This window comes from Arctopsyche grandis, chromosome 10 (genome assembly GCF_051622035.1).
Source record: "Arctopsyche grandis isolate Sample6627 chromosome 10, ASM5162203v2, whole genome shotgun sequence".
NCBI classification, from domain to species: Eukaryota; Metazoa; Arthropoda; class Insecta; order Trichoptera; family Hydropsychidae; genus Arctopsyche; species Arctopsyche grandis.
In genome coordinates this window covers 27,340,111-27,359,352 of record NC_135364.1, presented here as the reverse complement: position 1 = coordinate 27,359,352, position 19,242 = coordinate 27,340,111, and the positions used below count along the sequence as shown (strand labels likewise).

Genomic DNA, 19,242 nt, shown 5'->3' with positions numbered 1-19,242 from the left:
CAAGGCATACCACATTTTTTCACATGTTTCAAAGTATCTAAAAAAAACCATGTGCCGCATTCCTTCCTGTGTTTTTTCGCCCTAATAGTCGTTTCGATTCGACATACGTACGTCAGAGTTAAAACACTACCAACAAAACGTACGAATATAATACGAACTTAATAACAGATCAACAAAAACTTCTATATATACCGTTTTCTACCAATTTTTCCTCTAGGGAAATTAGTCTCTGAGCGTTTAGCACCATCTATTGAAAATGTATTTAACCCTTTGAGTGCTAACACCTTTTATGTTGAAAGCCTGCCATGCTGAAAATTTCACCAACAAAATCAACAAACAACACAGATCAACAAAAACTTATACATATACCGTTTACTACCAATGTTTCCTCTAGGAAAATTAGTCTCTGGGCATTTAGCGCCATCTATTGAATATTTATTTAATTAATTAATTATTTTTTTCTACTGTTGTTTTGTATTGTTTATATGTAGGTAGTTTTTACCTTTTTTTCATATAAAAAAATTAAATATAAATATTAAATTAAATAAATTTAAAAGGTATTTGAAAAATTTTAACCACGTGCGGATCGAACACAGGACCGACATATTTATTTTAATTTTATTTATTTAATAACTTAATATGCCATAACCCAATGCGATGATATTTCATCGAGTACAACACTAGTTTTCTCGTTATAGCCAAGATCTCGATACAACCGTGCTCGTAATAAGTAAGTTTCAGTGTTACTGATTTAGTATATTTAACGAAAAGGGTTCATATTATATATTGAGAATCTCTGAAAGCTATTGAATTGCATACATAAAGTTTGATTTATAAAGCAAAAAAACCACACACAAACATTGTTTGTCACGTTTTCATAGAATTATGTGTGAAATATCGAATTCGTTCCATAACCATACAATATTTTTATTATTATAAAATTAAAATTGGAAGTGCAACCATCAATAAACATATCAGATTTATATATGATATATGAATAAGTGTATAATTTGTAGATTTTTATTTAAATTCTGTATATCAGGAAGAAATCAACACGTGAATGAAAACTTTTCAACCTTGATAGTCACCACTTTGTTTCAATATGACATGCAATTTTTCTATGCCAATTTGTGTAACGGTCTGTTGGAAGTATGTAGTATAGTCAATATTGTAACGTATGCCAAACATTGCTGTTGGCCAAGTCATCGTTGATTTTGTTATTGTCCTGTTATTATAATGCTGGCTGGTCAAAGTTCATATGATTGAAGTGACCATTGGTTTTTTATTGTTAAGGATTATCCTCTAATAGTCCTCGAGTACTTTTGGCTGACAATCTAAATGTTTGGTCTGTAAATTGTCACGTACATGTTGTAAATTGGTTTGAATTGCACACACTTTTAAACGGTGCAATTACACGAACAATGTTCTCATTTTACATTGAACTTGGAATTGTCAACTGCTCTAACAATTGAATTGAAAACAACCAAAAACACATTTTTTGGATGATTCACAAATGTTTTCAAATTTTTAAAATTTATGTACATGCATACATTAAGTATCCAAATTGAATTATCACTTCGGTTACCATCAATTGATACAATGTCTTTCTAAATTAACAGTGCACTTCAGATTTGTAAAATTTATGATCTCTGACCTGTTTAATCAGTTCTCGTGTCATTTTGGTTAAATGATGACTCTTACATTATTATAAGTGATCTATACAAAAATGAGATAGCATTGCTGAATTTGCTTTAATGTTTATTGAAATGTTTTTCACAAGATATTCGGATTCAGAAACTTTGATTTGTAATTTGTTAAGAATTTCTGGTATTGTGATGAAGTATATCTAAAAACTAGTAGATAACAATAACTGACGTATATCTGAAAACTAGCAGATAACAATAACTGAAATATCTTGTTAAGGTTTTTACATTACACATATTAAAAAAAATCATAAATAGTATTCATTATTCTAGCAAACTACAACCAATTAGATATTGAACATTATTTTGCATTTAAAAAATAGTTTATCAAATATGTACATTTAAAGTTTCAATTATTTCAGTTATTTATGGATGTATTTTGATTTATATTATATTCTTACTGACATCTATGAAATTTTACACTAACTTTAATATTATAAAAACTTCAATTGTTTCTATTTTAGATACATATAATTTTCATATTATGCAAATATGATATAATTACAATTTAAATTTATCATTTTAATTATATGCATATGTATTAAGATACAATAACTTTACAGGTTATTAATAACCTACATACATATATAAATAAAGTTTTCTTTCTTTTAATTAATTTATCATGAGGTAAATATTTTATTGCTTACTGAAAATTTAAATTGAAATATATTTTATTTCAATATGGAATTATTTTCTTTCTAAAAATCGAAAGAAGAGAACGCATTACATACATACCTACACAAAATAAAATTAAGACATATACATAATATAATATATATTATAAAAAATGAGGTAAATTGCTAAAACATGCTTTCCATAAATATACATATATTTATTTATGGATTTCATTCATTTTTATTGGAATCTTAATGCTTTATTTCAACATTTATTGTTTTTAATTAATTTTAATAATAATTGATCACAGTAGAACTTCGATTATGTAAAAAGTCGTTTACCTTAAACTGTAAACGGTACTTTGACTTAAGTCTGTACGCATTAATTACGTAATAACTGCACTTAGGCTTCAGGTTTTTCATTTTTTTTAACATTTTCAAAATTTTCAGCTTCTTCTAATGTATTTGGAAGAACTCTGTCATGCGTCTCTGGTAGGAATATAGTGAGGATTGCAGCTAGCATAGGCATACTTCCAAATAATACAGGAGGTAACCAATATTTGAAAGACTCCAAGCCGGCAAGAAACGGAGAAATCATAGAACCAACTCTTGCCAGCATAGAACATAATCCCATGCCGGTGTTCCTCAAAACAGTTGGAAAAACCTCACCAGCGAAGAGGTAAATGGTTGGAAATGAAAGACTCATCCCAAATATTCCAATCAAAGACAGAATAACTCTTTCTAAACTCCATGCCTCTGGAATAATAGCGATTCCAACCAGTGGGATTCCAGATAGGAAGTAAGCACCTATCAAAGTCTTCTTTCTACCGAGCCTATTGTTCAGGAATATAGCTAAGACAGTTCCTGGAATTTGTATCAGAGCTGAGATTACAACATTGATGAAAATGTTTCCTACCAATTGGCCTACATATTGAGATACTCCGAAGAAACATATTCCACAAGACATCCAACCAAAACACAAGATGATAGTCTTGCGACGCATATTAGGTGTACGGAACAGATCGATCATTGTCCCTTTGGGTACTTTAAGATTAGCCGCCATTTTCTGATAGTTCTCTATTTGATATGAGATGCGACTGATGGGTAGCTTATTCACTCCAGCTCCCTTTTCTAATATTTTGATAGCCTCCTCTGTTTTTCCAACGGCCAATAACCACCTGGGTGATTCTGGAATCATCCAGTAATAAGCGAACAGTATCACAGTGGGTATAGACACCCAGAGTTGAAACGAGCTCCAAGAATCACGAGTCAAATATGCAATACCGACCATAATTGCATGACCAATATTGAACGGAATCTTAAACAAAAGTACAATCAAGACTGTATTTACATAGTTTAATTTCAGAATTTTCAGAAACTTTCCGTACCTGGAATAGCATGCTGAATAGTTGTCTATGCTTGACTCCTACCATTTCCATCGTAATAACAAAACCTGTTATCATAGTACCACCAGTTGACAGAGCCAGAATGAAACGGATTATCGTAAAGGAAAGCCAATTCCAGGCCAAAGAAGCTGACACTCCAGCAACCGTCTGCAAAAACACTGCCAAAAGTAGTGGATACCTTCTCCCAAATCTGTAATTGTAAAGCAACCACACTAAGAATAGATATGACACCAAAAATTACAACATATTTTAAAAGTTTTATAACCTGTCGGCTAAAAATCCAAACAGCATGTTCCCCAACAATACGCCAAACATAAATACAGTTTGGGTCATGTTCTTCATCCATTCTTTGTCACACACCAGATCCCACTCCATAACTATGGTGTTGCTAAAGATCTTCTTGTCGTAGTCGTAATTGGTGCAATTTGAGGAGCATTTTCCTTCTTCGCCGAGTGGGTCGGTGCACTTGAAGTTGGCTGGAGGAGCCAAGAAGATGATACCGAGCTGATGGAAAGCTACGGGTATCTTCAGCAAAGTAATAGCTAGGCATATTATGATTTGCCATCGACCCACTCCACCTACAGTTGATTCGATGGGCTCGAATAATTCTTGTTTTTCGCTGGACTCTTGCAGTTTTTCTATACTGCCTTTGACCTCAGCTGAAAATGTAACAGTTAAAAAATTAATTATTTCATAGAAATTTTTCACGTTGAGTTTACAAAAGGTGAATTATTCTGTTAAACAATCCATAAAGCAATAAGGATAAATTTTGATATTATTTCTACTAACCTACTAAGTAAGATTTATCGCGACGCGACACGACACAACATGGAGTACTTTTAAGTTGCGAATATTTGTCATTGATGTAGTTGCATTGTTTCAAATGGTTCGGTGATTATTCCGCACAAAACGATTTCGCGCACGTCACTAAAATATCGATCACGGAACATCTGGCACCCGAAAATTCCATCCATCGACATTTACCCACGTGAAAAATCACACTTAGGAGAACTCGAGTGCTAGTTAATCCATATTCGCGATGTTTGTGGCAAAGATTGTCGTTTGCTGGATCGCAATGTGCGAAATAATCATTTACCGTTTCAAATATATTATTTAAAGTAATTTTGGATGCAGCTTTACTCAATCAAACTTGATCGTGTCGCGTCGCGTCGCACTTTTCTCATTAGTATAATCAACGCTTATATAACAAATATAAATAATACATATACGAAGAAAAAATATTTATTTTCTGTATTCAGTTCTGTTTTTTATTGTATTTTATTTAATTTTTATTTATGATCAGTGACGTATTAGAACAACCAGTATTCATATAATGGCACTTTAAACTGCTTTAAATTATAAAAAATCTCGTATATGACATAGGCTTTTTGCAAGCTTTTTTTAAGAGCTTTTATTTATTTCTACTGAACAGTCATAAATTGTTTCCAATCGCACCTGTCAACATTCCACGCAAAATCACATTAATTGAAAACATAAAAAATCCTCCAATATTTGAAAATAGCCTTATATAATATAGAAGAATATCACTATTTTACATTTATGTAAGACATCTTATATTCAAAAAAAATATGAATAAAAACAAGTTGACCATGTATCGATTATAATAATTATTTTTTTAATTTTCCCATTATGCAATATCCATATTTTTTTAACCAGTTTTGATGTGAAAAGTAGGGAGTCAAGAGGTTGGAAAAATGTCGCATTTTTCTTATATCATAGTAAATCTTTCCCAAAGTGCTTTAAGGAGCAACCACACTGAATCATACGGCACGGGCGCATTCTTGGCCTCCTGTGATGAAAAAACATAGGGTTTTTTTCAACAAGCTTCTTCTACATTTCTTCAAATATAAGAACTGTCGTTATCGATCACTTTAATAAACTTAAGTCAATATAAAGATTTGTGTCTTGGCTGCCATAGCATAGATCAGGCGTGCTAGCGTTTTTTCACATGTTCAAAACTATCTAAAAAAAATTCGGATGTAACCAACCCATGACTTTCAAAAAAAAAAATCAAGTATAATTCTTGTATCACTGTGATGAAAATAAAAAAAAATCACTAAATTTAATAAGTCGGAAGTGGGATTGTTTCCTTTTAGAGAGGTCAAAAATGTTGTGGCCACTATTCTTTCCACACCCCTGAACGTATGAAGCTGAAAATTTATATTTGTATTTTTTATATACTAACTTAGAGCTGATAATGTTTTGGTCAAAATCCGTAAACCGGAAGTAGTATTTTTTTGTTAACAATATTTCATTATTTTATTTAGACCTTTTTAATTATTTTTATTTACTTGATATTTAATGTGTATAATAAATATAGTGATTTTAAGTAATAAAAAAATTTCGAACAAAATCCGACAACCGGAAGTAGAACTTTTGTCTTGTGTAAGTTTCCTTACATTTGCGCTCAAGTTAATAACCGATATTTGTGAACATGCATGTATGTACGTTTAATTATCGAATTTTGTTTTGTGACTTTCTTATATTCCTCAAATACATAAGTTGGTCACATCCGAATATTTTTTTACAAGTTACTGGTTGGTTTGGTGAGCAATCCTCAAATTCTTACAGAATTAAGCACCAATGCTCCGAACCAACTCAGGTACATAGTTTGTCTTCTTCTCCTGTAGCACGTACCAAGGCGCATAAAATTCCTCAACCAGATTTTTGGATTTGTTTAATCTAAAATATGCTGATCTGGCTGAGGGATTGTTTAATTTGAGATCGTAATATTTAATAAAATTTTAACATTTCATTTGTATTTTTTTTTGTTTTTTGTCACGTTTTATTTTGCACTCATACTTATTGTATCTTATAATGACGACTTGGAGCAATTCTGTAATGTCACTATGGCAAAATTGTAAATAAAATATAATATTTAATTATTTTTTATTAAAACCCATTATATTAATTCTAGAGAAGTTATCATTGGCGTCAGTACACTGATTTCAAGATATATGTAAATACAAACTTGTAAAAATGACAATAATTAGTAATACAAAAAAAACATTGCGCAAAAGATAAAAATCAATAATGCTTCGTTTAAAGCAAATATTTTCTAAAATTAAACATAAATAAACATGCGATATCACAGTTAGAATTGTTACAAAACTATAATTTTTCCTTGTTTTATTATCAACGCATTCATAATTTTTAATATTGATTTATTTATTACATCGGACCTTGTAATATATATTCTGCTTAGAAGATAACCCCAAAGTTCAATAATTGAGGATGAATTGAAAGTTGCGAAACTGATATATTTAGAAGGGGAACTCCAAAATTTTATCGATATATGAAAAATGTAAATACGTGATATCAAATAAGATAAAATCCTAATAACATGAGAAAAGCCTCTGCTTAATATACAATGTGCATAATATGTAAATTAATCACCATTTAAAAAAAAATCTAATTTTACATAATATAACCATTCACAAAACTGGCTCTAAAACTTTATTAGTGGCCTGACAGTAGTGACATAACGATTTCAAATTTGAGTTCGTCTCAATTAGCATACAAAAATTTACAGTTAACTGCCATACAATGCAATTAAATATTATCAAATAGAGGTGACGATTTAGCTTGTCTTTGACCTTCGTGGCATACTTTAAGTTTACATATATTATGATATAAGACAACTGGTATTGCACCTACATATTTACTAGCACATGAGTAGAATGACAGAATAACTTGGAATGCAATTTATATGACATGACACGCCTGAATACCGCTATGTATTATATGGCACATATGAAAAAGTGTGTGTTTATTAAAAGTAAATATTTGCACAAACATCTTCCGTTTTAAATTAAACAAGTACACTTTCGAGTGAAATTCGGTATATGCACATACATATGTATTCTATTTAATTTGGGAAATTTAGATTTTGTTCATTAAGAGGGCTGGACACCAACGCCTTGTCCATACAAACGAATTACACTTCTCCCTTCCTCAATTATGGCACTAGAGAAATTATTTTTTAATATGCTATGGATATCCACCATTGGGATGCATCTATCGTTTTATTTTTTTGATTAATTATTTTTTTATAGGAGCTAGGAGCCGCCAAACATCTATAAAATCGCCTCTTTTTTACACCCACGAAAAGAGTACAGCGTGCTTATTTAACGGTCGATTTAAAAAAAAATACGCACATAGTTGCACAGAAAATATCTTTCTCATACTGATGATGAAATTTTTTTAAAAATTGGTCCAGTTTCGGAGGAGAAAATAGGAGAATACGAAACCTCGATTTTGTCGATTTAAAATATGTACGTTTTATCTGGTCGAAGCGCAACTGTCGCATTCACTCAATATACATATTGATATACATATATTGTCGCATTCACTCAATATATATATAGGAATGATTTTTAAACGAGCCGAGCCGTAGGTATGGTTGGTCAAGCTGGGATAAAGTGTGTGTGGTATGCATGGGAGAGACCGGATGGGTGCTGTTATGGTCACTTGTTGGAGAACGAGCCCGAAGACATGTGTTAATAAATACATAGTTCTGACTTAATCTGCGTTTCACTTGGAATCCTTCACATCCGGATCCTATATATACATTCACTTAATATATATATATATCGAAGAAAGGAACGGCAACAAAATTAAGGTTTCGGGTGTACAGCCCTCTTAACCTATTCTGGCTAAATTGTCACCCGCTTAGGCCAAAATGCGTCGAACAATGTCAATGTCAAGATTGCATTAAATCCATACTGTAATGTAGAGATAAGGTGATTGACACTCGTCCACCACTGGCTTACTAACACTGATTCACTTACTAACCAAAAAAACCTAACCTAACCTAACCTAACTAAAAAGGCGGGTACGTATGAACAAGCTGTACACAACAGCCAATAAGGTCTCAGGACTAGTGCCGGTTTTAGGGGGGGGGGGCTGGGTCGGGCGCCGAACGATGCGCCAAAGGCGCTTAAAAATTTAAAATTAGAGCGCCAAAAGCCATTCAAAATTTTAGATTAGAGCGCCAAAGGCGAAAGTTCTTTCTAAGGGTGTTTAGAAAAAATTGGCCGAGGGTGCCATCGGGTGTAAGGCCGGCACTGCTCAGGACCCATCGACCAATGATCTCTCTGTGTGGTGTAAGTGGGTATAAATACTAGGCGGTTTTGGTCCGTGCTTAATTCGGAGCTGGCAGGCTGACGGATCAAGAACAATAAACTACCTGTACCTGTCTTTCAATCCGATATCTGAAACCCCTTTACACATCCACGCTACAATACGAATAATTCATGACTGAAAGATACTATTGATAACTTACATATGGTATCTATTCAGAGAAATACATATAAGCCGTTATATTCGAAAGTGGCGGAAGTCCAATTTTCAATTCTAAAAACACTATGTCTGTTTGATTTAATTCACAAATTGTTATCACTTATTTTAATTCGATATTTCCAGAATCTGGGAAAACCAGAATAAACGTACATATTACAGGCCACCAGTATCATGTATGTACATATATAATATCGGTATTCTGTGTGTCTGTGTGTATATCTGCGATAACGCTCGCTGTACAATAATATTCGTTTCGATTCAACCTATGTACATACTTCACAGCTAAAACAAAATGTACGAATATCATAACCAAAGAAAAAACTTCTATATATGTATATACACTGTTTGCTAATGTTTCCTCTAAGCAAGTCTCAGCATTTAGCGCCATCTATTGAAAATTTATTTAATTAATTATTTTTTCTATTGGTGTTGTATATTGTTTATATGTATGTAGGTCGGTAGTTAGTGTTTACTTTTTTTTTTCATATTAAAAAATTAAATATAAATATATTTACAAATTATTTCAAAATAATACGACCGCGTGCAGATCGAACACAGGACCGACACATTGATTTATTTATTTTTTTATTTAATAACTTAATATCCCAACACCCATGCGATGATATTTCATCGGGTACAACACTAGTTTTTAAATGTTCTTAAACGCAAAACATTATATTTAACGTTTTGCGAGATATTTCTCGAAACGAAGAAAAGTGGACTTACGCCAATTTAAAATAAATATACAATACGAAGATGAATAAAAATTTAAATGATTAAAATCGGAATGATTCTTCCATAAAACAATGAATTTTGATGACTATATACATACATATGTACATATATAATATAAAAAATCAAAATATATACACATATACATACATTTGTACGTATTAATATGTAAATATATAAGATTTAAATACGTTTAAAACCCGGAAAAAGTATTTATCAACCTTGAAAAGATTACAATCTATCGGCAGGCAAAAAATGTATTTTTATGTAATAGAAATTTTTCCAAACGTGAACCCGTTTAAATTTAGGATGGTTGACGGAATATTGAAAGTCACATTTATAATAGAAAGCCTTTTTATATTAAATCAAATATAAAATACATTTTAGATCGATCTTATCTATCCCATCTCTTCCACAGAAGAAAGGGATAGACAATATTGCCCCTTCTCTAAGCTACACTTATTAATATCTCACCCCTTAAGTTCTGCATCGGTATCCCTTTGAATTGATCAGCCATACTTGTTCTTCACTAACACTTTTTAATATATTTAACACCTTATTGTCTCACCATCGATTGCGTATATTGTTCACCCGAGAACATATCACAAGCGACTGAATAGACTTTGAGGTTGTTGGGAATCTGCAGCTCAAACGTGTCTCCGTGAGCATGATCCGACAAAAAGTGGTAGGACAGAACATACATAATTTAGTCATTTGGATAATTTTGATGACACTCCATATTAAATAATCGTACATATATGCGTAGTGATCAACGTGCCGAATATGAAGCGGCAATATACCACACGTTCACCGGTAATCAAGTGAGCAAACAATGCGATTAATGAAGATGTCCCAGATAATGTTCTTAGAGGGTATTGAAACTGTCTTACATATGCATATGTATGCATATGTAATACATACGCAGTGGCGGACTGGCCATACAAGCGAACATGCCCGATGGCATGTGGGCCCCACTTATCTGTTAGAAAATATGGGCCCTCAGTAAAATTAAATAGCTTTTTAACTATTTCACGTGTGTAAAAATTTATAGGATATTGCACTTTGGGACCTAAAGTTTGGGTATTTCAACAAAACAAATTTCTTACGATATACACAAACAACTAATACCTGCTTTAACAGCCCAAGGATCGGTTAACTTTTTTTATTAGGCTCGAAATGTTAGTTTCAACATTTATGTGGGCCCTTTTGCTGGGCCCATTTCTAACCTCAATATTATATATATGTATACCAATACCTATGTAACAACTACCTTCTGAAATAAAGATGGGAATAAACAAATTTCCGTGAATAATATAAACTGAATTGCTTAAAACAATTTTGATAGGACGATTCATCATCAACCAGCGATTTAAATTTACTTCATACTTTCAAAATAATATTTGATTATACTTCGACGATATAGTAAGATTTAAATACACAATTTTAAACAGTTTCCGAATTTAAAATCTATTCGTAATCTAGACACATCCATGTATATAGAAATATAGGATAGGGGCCCCCTCCCCAAAATCCCGATTTTCGCATGATCACAAAACTTTATCTATTGTTATTACGTACATATTTATGTATAAAGATAAAGTGAAAAGTGAAATTAGAACAGACAGTCGGTAGAAATTAAGTTAATTGATAGTTTTTTAGTGACTCAATTTGATGGTCGATTTTTGTTGACCGTGAGAAGATTTTTAGAAAAAAATTTTCGCCTGCGGTGCTTTTTTCGCTTTTTACATAATATTTTTTTATAATTATTTTATCAAAAATAAGCTTATTTTTTTCATATTCTATAACTAAATAAGGTGTATGCAAAGAATATTTTCCATTTTTATTCCGATATAAAAAAGATTTTTTGAAAAAAAGTTCAATTTGACCAATCTTTGCTTGCGCCCCCCAAGAAAAAGCTGAAATGACGTCCCTGATTGTTTTCTACCGAAAGTAAAAGCCACTTTTATGCCGCATTCTTTTATGATGCATTCTATTTACCTAGGACAAGGGTTAAAAAGAAATATACAATGTAATTTATGGATCTATTTTGCTTTTGCCATTTTTCTTGTACTTAAATTTGCTTATTCCCATTTTTGAAAATTTTATTTATTTTTACCCTTGATTTTTAGCGTGATGGAAAGAAGAAAATTTTGTTATATGGGGGGGGGGGGACAAATTTTTTTAACCCTGGGTGGGCCCCCTTTGACTCCTGGCATGCACTAATTTCAGTCCCAGTCCGCCACTGTACATACGTACATATAATATGTAGCTCTTTGAAGTAACATTTTGTGTTGTGAAAAGGGCACGTGTGTGTTAATTACAATTTGATTATGTGCTGTAATTTTCTTTAATGTCGTTGTGAATTACATGCCGCTGGAGCATGATCAAATGCTTGATGAAAAGTATTTTTCGGAGAGTACACACTTGAATACATACTTTGCAGATAGTTAACTTCTAAAAAAAAACGCAATTTCTCATGTCATTAATAAGGATAGGCGGTTGGTTTATATTTTCTATTTTCGATCAGGGAAGCTGTAGTGAGCAACTTGCCCTTTAGAAAGAGGTACTTAAGCCATATAACCAACAGCATAGACTAGTGGTTAGCATCAGTGCCGGCCTTACACCCGATGGCGCCCTCGGGCATTTTTTTCAAAACACCCTTAGAAAGAACTTTCGCCTTTGCCGCTCTATTCTAAAATTTTAAATTGCTTTTGGCACTCTAATTTTAAATTTTAAAACGCCTTTGGCGCATCGTTCGGCGCTCTAACTTATTTGGCGCCCTCGGGCACCGCCCGACCTAGTCCCCCCTAAAACCGGCACTGGTTAGCATATCTTGCTATGGTCAGCGTGGTTATGGGACGGGCCGCACCGTGCAACTTTGTCGGCTGACTAGTTGCGCGATACGAAAAAATGTATGGAAATGTGTGTGACAAACAAGTTGACGGGTGTAGCATGTCCCATCTACCTGCATGCATTGGTCTGGTTGCCCTCAACCAAGTCGCTCGCAAGTCGCACGGTGCGGCCCAGCCCTATGAGTTCGAGTCACACTGGTTGCTGCTGGCCAGACCAGTCATGTGCTGTAGCTGTGTAGGGGTTGGTTTGGCCTTGGTGCGTAGGTTGACAATGCGTAGTACATATGTACGTATTTACCATGTATTCCTACATATGTAACTATGTAAAGTTTGGTTGGGAGCATCCAAAACAAATCAAAGTTACTATGACGATCGTTGAATATTATTTTTTGGTGCTACTTTAGTATGTGGTCTACCTTAGCATGCGATCTACCTTAGCATGCGATCTACCTTTGAATCGCAGTCGACTATTTTTTATTATTTGTATCGTAGCAACGAAATGTTTATTACAATTTTTGTTTTTTCCTGCCGCCCCATAATGTTGTCGAAGCATTTCTATCAAAATATCGTCAGCAGATACATATCTCTTAACCTAATCTTAAATGAATAGTGCCAACCTTAACTTAATCTAACCTATCCTGACTCTAAAATAAATAGGTGTTGGCTGCTAAGATATGTTTTTTTTTTTGTGAAAATATTGATGAAATAAAACTTAAAAAAAAAGATATCTTAGCAGCTAAGTTAGCAGTTCGGTTAAGTTAAAGTTGGCCCTATTCATTTAAGATTAGGTTTTTAGGGTCGGTATTATTCAGTCTCAGTGTCACACGCGAGAACTGAAACAGTGAGACCACATATTAAAGTAAAAACGTGAAATAGATATATTAGATACAGTCAGCAGCATAGCTCGGTCGTTAAGCTTCTGCCTCACACCGAGAGGCACCGGGTTCGATCCCATGAGCTGACCTCGATTGAAAAGAATATCTGTAGTGCTGCTGGTCAAACTTGGATATTTGTGACTCCTGGTTGAATGTTTCCTATCAGAGTTTGCCAATTTTTTCTGATTTCATTGTTGAAACGGCTCCCGATTAAAAATTTGCTAAAATCCTTCCTACCTACTATGTATGTCACCACTATTTGAGTATGATTAATGTACAATAAAATTTATGTACAATTCATAGATGTCTAGTAAATTTGCGAGTTTTCAGTGTCTCGTAATTCAGCCACTTGTACAATAAAAATGGGGTTTGCTGCAAATGATTGCAAACCACCCGGCTGCATGCTCATTTCGATTGAATTTTAGCTGTTTGAATTTCAGCATGTACGAAAGACGAGATATTCATGGGGTTGCGCAGATGACATTTCGATGTACATTGATGATTGGCAATTCTTAAAATTGAGTTGTATCTTTCTGGCCGGTCTCCCTCACGGGACCGAAAGTGAAACGCCCGAGAACGCAAATATCGGAAAGCAAAGATCAAAAATCGAAAGATCTTAAGTCGAAAGATAAAAAAAAGGGTGCATGGTAAACGGTACTATGGTGCATGGTAAAACGGTACTATAAGATATATGAGTGGCATGCGGTGAAATTATCTCTCTTTTTTTGTCATACAGCCTTGTTCAATGTGCGCGTGCAGAATACGGGAGGAAAAGCCTGTTCCTCTTGTTCCTGTTGTATCCTGCTCGCGCAAATTAAGTGAGTATGTACGACGGGGGGAGAGACTCTTTTTTTTTGATCTTTCGACTTAAGATCTTTCGATTTTCGATCTTTGCCTTCCGATATTTGCGTTTTCGGGCGTTTCACTTTCGGGCCCGTGATGTAGACCCCTTTCTGGTAAGTTTAAAATGGCAAAAGTCGAGACAAAAGTATCGGTGACACGACAATCGTTCACAGATTTTCCGTAAACCGAGGATGCACTCCAGGCATTACGTATACGGCCATCTCTTTCTCACCCCGTCTGTTCACCAAGATCTCTGTTCACCGATAACAGACGGTCTGTGAAAGAGATGGCTGCATACGTAATGGCATAGTAAACGAGATCTTGGTGAACAGACGGGGTGAGAAAGAGATGGCCGTATACGTAATGCCTGGAGCACATCCTCGGTTTACGGAAAATCTGTGAACGAGTTGTCAGGTAACCAAAAGTATCAAATGAGCATGCAGCGAAATGAGCATGCGCCCGCTTGGTTTGCAATCGTTTGTAGCGCAGGGTTAAAAATGCTGTATTGTTTGTAATTGGCCAGGAAGGCGTATTGGGGTTTACCTGTAAGGCTTTCCTGGGGTATAAAATGTAATTAAAAATATGTGAAGGTAGACCGCATACTAAAGTGGCACCATTTTTTTTTCGATTCAAATAAATATAATAATAAAATAATGAATGTTTGCTATTAGATTGACCATGTTTAAGCGGTATATATTATAAGTGGCGAGCAAAGCCGGGTAAAACCACTAGTATAAAATATAAAATAAAAAGAATGCATGCACGGAATGAGCTCTGTTATAGTCAAGTGTTGCTCACACGTCAAACGCGTGTGCGCATTGAGGTTAAGTTAAGACGCGCCCGCTCTGACAACATGCCTGTTATACAGAGAATAAAGTGAGTTCATCGATAAATTATGGTCTAAATTTTATATTCATATAGTTATTATGTATTTGCCAACGTTTTGCTTCATTTAAAGTGTGAAATTTTGATATATTTTGCATATTAGTAGTTGTCACATGTTTCCAATATGAACTAGTACTCAAAACGTATGAGTAATTCTATGTGTATACATTTTATAAGTAAATAGGCATACGCATGTTTTTAGTATTGTAAAGTATGAATATATATATTTTAGTATTGTAATTTGTATTTATATTTAAATTATTTTACAGGAAAGCTTCCACTCGGAAGGGGAAAAAGGCTCTTTTGGCACTAGAACCAAAATTAATCGAAGAAGCCAAACAATGCTTTTTAATACAGGGTCGCCAGACTTCCGAAATAACAAAAGGCATTATGAAAGATTTATACACATTGAAAAAACCCAACGTCGTCATGTTTCAAAGGAAGAACGATTTGAGCCCATTTGAAGACCCCACTCTATTAGAAAAGTATATTATCAATCAATTATATATATTTGTGTTTGTATTTTTTATATTAATAAGTTTTAATCAACTATTTCAGATTTTCCAGAGCTAAAAATGCACCCCTATTCGTCTTTATTTCGCACAGTAAAAAAAGGCCTCACAATGTAGTCCTAGGCAGAACTTTTGATTTCACATTATTGGACATGATCGAATTAGGAGTTGACAATTTTAGACGGTTAGAAGATTTCAAAATCGACAAAATATCCACATTGATTAAACCGTGCTTGGTTTTCAACGGTTCTGCTTGGGAACAGAGTGAAGATCTTATAAGATTGAAGTCACTTCTTGTCGATATGTTTCAATGGGAAAAGGTATATTGAATCGTTTTTTTTTATCTTTCAGACCTTTTTTTTTAGTTTTAATAATAAAAAACGATATTTTCAGGCAAAAGTAATAAGATTGCAAGGATTAGAGCACGTTTTAAGTTTCACAGCCACTCAGGATTCCAAAATATTTTTAAGATCATACAGATCCGTATTGAAGAAAAGTGGAGAAGTTACACCGAGAGTAGAACTTGAAGAAATTGGTATATATAATACTTTTTATACAAAATTTATACTGTATATGTATATGTTTATTAACTTAATGATATTTTAGGACCGTCAATGGACTTAACGCTTAGACGGACTAAATTGGCGTCCGAAGATCTGATGACCCAAGCGTGCCGTAAACCTAGAGAACTTAGAAAAGTCACAAAGAAGAATATTTCTCGAGACGTCTTTGGAGCCAAACATGGACGTATTCATATGGGCAAACAAGAAGTAGGCAAATTGCAAACACGCAAGATGAAGGGCCTCAAGAAGACACCAGAAGAAAAGAAGAGACTAAGAATGGAAAAGAAAAAGGCAGCCAGAGCTATGACATTACAAGAAATATCTACGTAATCTTAACTATTGAATGAACTTGTTCACTTGAGATATTTATATATAAATAAACACTTATGATTATTCTCAAATATTGCTTTTATTTTTTGATACATGTATATAGTGAGTACTATGATTGGGGCCGCTCTAAGGGTAGTTGGCGCCCGCTTGCAAATCCAATATTTGCGCCAGGAAGGCCTAACAGGTAAACCCCAATGCGCCTTCCTGGCCAATTACAGACAATGCAGCATTTTTATTACTTAAGTCGCTGAATTACCAGACACTGAAAGCTCGAAATTGTCGAGACATCTATGAATTTGTACATTTATCATATAGTGGTGACAGAGTAGGTAGGAAGGTTTTTAGCCAATTTAATCAGGAACCGTTTCCGACAAATCAGAAAAATTAGCAAACTTTGATAGGAAACGATCGACCTGGATTCACAAATATCCAAGTCTGACCAGCAGCATTACAGAAATACTCAGAATAAATAATTTTTCAATTGAGGTCGATCGGAATCGAACCTGGCGTCCTCCTGGCGCTAAGCAAAAGCCCAACCACCGAGCTATACTGCTGGCTAAATTATAATGTATGTAATAAGTACATACATAAATATATATATGTAGATGAGAACATATAAAAAATGGTTCGGTGATTACTAGTCAAATGTGAACCGGTCGCTCTAGATCGTTCACACGTGATCACCCGTCACCCTAAAATCGGTCACGAGAAAACTGGTTGACCGATTTAAGGGTGTGACCAGTTTTAGTGTGACCGATCTAGAGCGACCGGTTGTCCTGTGACTGATTTACATATGACTAGTAGTCCGTTTACCATAAAAAATAGTCACTTAGTAATCCACAGAAATCACAGTTATTGAAATATAATGGATACAATTACAGGAATTATATTTTTTGGTTTAAATGCAAAAAATAATGCAATCATAACAGTTTTATTCAAAAAATTTTATACACCTTTGCTTGATGAAAATTTCCTCAAGTCATTACAATTGCATTAATTCAGCTTCTGTTTCTAAAAATAATCTGTTTGTCTCCTTTCTTCAGGTTGCACTAGTTATTAGACTAAATATTCTTTCGAAAATTGTAATGGAATGTAGAATTGAAAAAATTTGGGCTACAATTTTATACACATGGTTGCAAGTGGAATGATCTTTAAAATATATTGTCCATTTCTCGTTTGCTTCAGTAAAAATTTGTTTAATAAACAGACATCTTTGTATAGACGGTCAACATTGCAAATAATATTAAATAATTTTGTTAATTCTGCAATTGAAGAAAATTCGATTGGTTTAAAGACAAGACTTTAATGGATTGAAATTTGTTACTTTTGAAGTCAAACCATTTCTATTTACATACATTTTTGTAAGTCGGGATTTTCAGAGGCAATGCGGGACTCGGGATTTGTCTGTTGAACTCGGGACAGTCCCGCTCAAATAGGAACGTCTGGAAACCCTGCTCCTATATAAGATAATAATATCTATTCCGAACATTTCACCTTATTATTCAGAATTGGAGGCCTTTCGTAGTTATATTTATATTGTATCTTAAAGTAATATACCTATTAACTGATGTAACTCAATTTCATTTTACTTTCGATCTAATTGTTATCTGATATTAGTTATTGAACTGGATATACAAGTCAATGTGCATTACATTTCGTTGCAAATTTATTTCAATTTTTGTTTAGCGGAAGCTGTCAATATTTTTTTATATAATTTTTATTTCTGTGGAGCTTGGCGTCCGGGTGTTCTGCATCCCTCAGAGCAGCCCTGACTTATTTGTTGATATGTATATTTGGTTATTTCATACACAATATCAATAACGAGCTTATGAATAATGTAAGGCAATAGAAGACCTTTCAATACGTTTGCAATTGCTAGCATTTTAAATTACAGTGCTTGCTAAAATAGCGATCATTATTACTTATAAACTTGCTATTGAAGCTCTACATACTAGTTAGCTATCTTAAACATACACTATACACTGTCTGTTTATACATATGTACAATTATCTAGAAGTTATAATCAAACCTAACGTCTGGTGACAAAAGTCTATGATTTTTATAGCTTGATGAATTAACTATAAGACACCGGTATACATATAAAATGCTTGCAAGATAATACTCATTTTAAACCACTAGTTTTTTAGTATTTAATATTTCTCAGCCCTATATTCAAATTGAGTATTTGCTGGAGAGCTTCTTACAAGTCTTATCAGAATTGCATTATATTTTGTATGGAACAAAACGCTGAAGTGCATATACGTGTAAAAATCCTGTCCGATGTATGTAGGATATTTACATACGTGCGATTCTGAGGTAGTTCAACCACTTGAAACCAGTTTTGTTCTTCAATATTGTTGAAAACAATCAAAAACAAAATGAGATGTCAAATATTGACAAAACAATTACTATAGTAAAATCGGTATTCGTGTCAATGATCATACATTGACAATGCGGAAAGGACATTGTCAACACAAAAGGTCATTTTGAAGCAGTCCGCGCACGTATTGCTGAAATGTTTTCGCTATCTGCTGTATTGACAGCTGTCTATAAACTTCTTTTGTCACCGAATTATATTTGAAACACGCAGCATCTGATATTTTCA

At 33.6% G+C, this 19,242-nt stretch overlaps 2 protein-coding genes across 4 annotated transcripts in view; one reads left to right on the top strand and one right to left on the bottom strand.

Annotated features, from left to right (window-relative positions):
- Positions 1-2,497: 2,497 nt before the first annotated feature.
- Positions 2,498-19,242, bottom strand: part of LOC143918095 (organic cation transporter protein-like) — a 69,004-nt gene continuing 52,259 nt past the window's right edge. For 2 of the 3 annotated variants that reach the window (XM_077439801.1, XM_077439799.1), the window contains exons 2-4: positions 3,989-4,382; positions 3,706-3,913; positions 2,498-3,635 (exon numbers count right to left, since the gene is read on the bottom strand). In XM_077439801.1, the coding sequence (XP_077295927.1) occupies positions 2,721-3,635; positions 3,706-3,913; positions 3,989-4,382 (1,517 nt within the window). In that variant the 3' untranslated portion in view covers positions 2,498-2,720. Of the gene's footprint in view, positions 3,636-3,705; positions 3,914-3,988; positions 4,383-10,251; positions 10,466-19,242 lie in introns of those variants that run through there. The other variant, XM_077439800.1, reaches the window with a different exon arrangement.
- Non3 (Ribosome production factor 2-like protein Non3) lies at positions 15,106-16,706 on the top strand. The gene is made up of 5 exons (XM_077439659.1): positions 15,106-15,223; positions 15,502-15,717; positions 15,791-16,064; positions 16,138-16,279; positions 16,351-16,706. The coding sequence occupies exons 1-5, from the start codon at positions 15,201-15,203 to the stop codon at positions 16,635-16,637; spliced, it is 942 nt and encodes a 313-aa protein (XP_077295785.1). The 5' UTR covers positions 15,106-15,200; the 3' UTR covers positions 16,638-16,706.

Excerpts from the sequence above, each read along its gene's own strand:
- Non3 (XM_077439659.1), top strand. The coding sequence starts at position 15,201 with ATGCCTGTTATACAGAGAATAAA. Across the intron at positions 15,224-15,501 it reads CCTGTTATACAGAGAATAAA|GAAAGCTTCCACTCGGAAGG; the intron begins GTGAGTTCATCG and ends ATTATTTTACAG. Across the intron at positions 16,065-16,137 it reads ATATGTTTCAATGGGAAAAG|GCAAAAGTAATAAGATTGCA; the intron begins GTATATTGAATC and ends CGATATTTTCAG.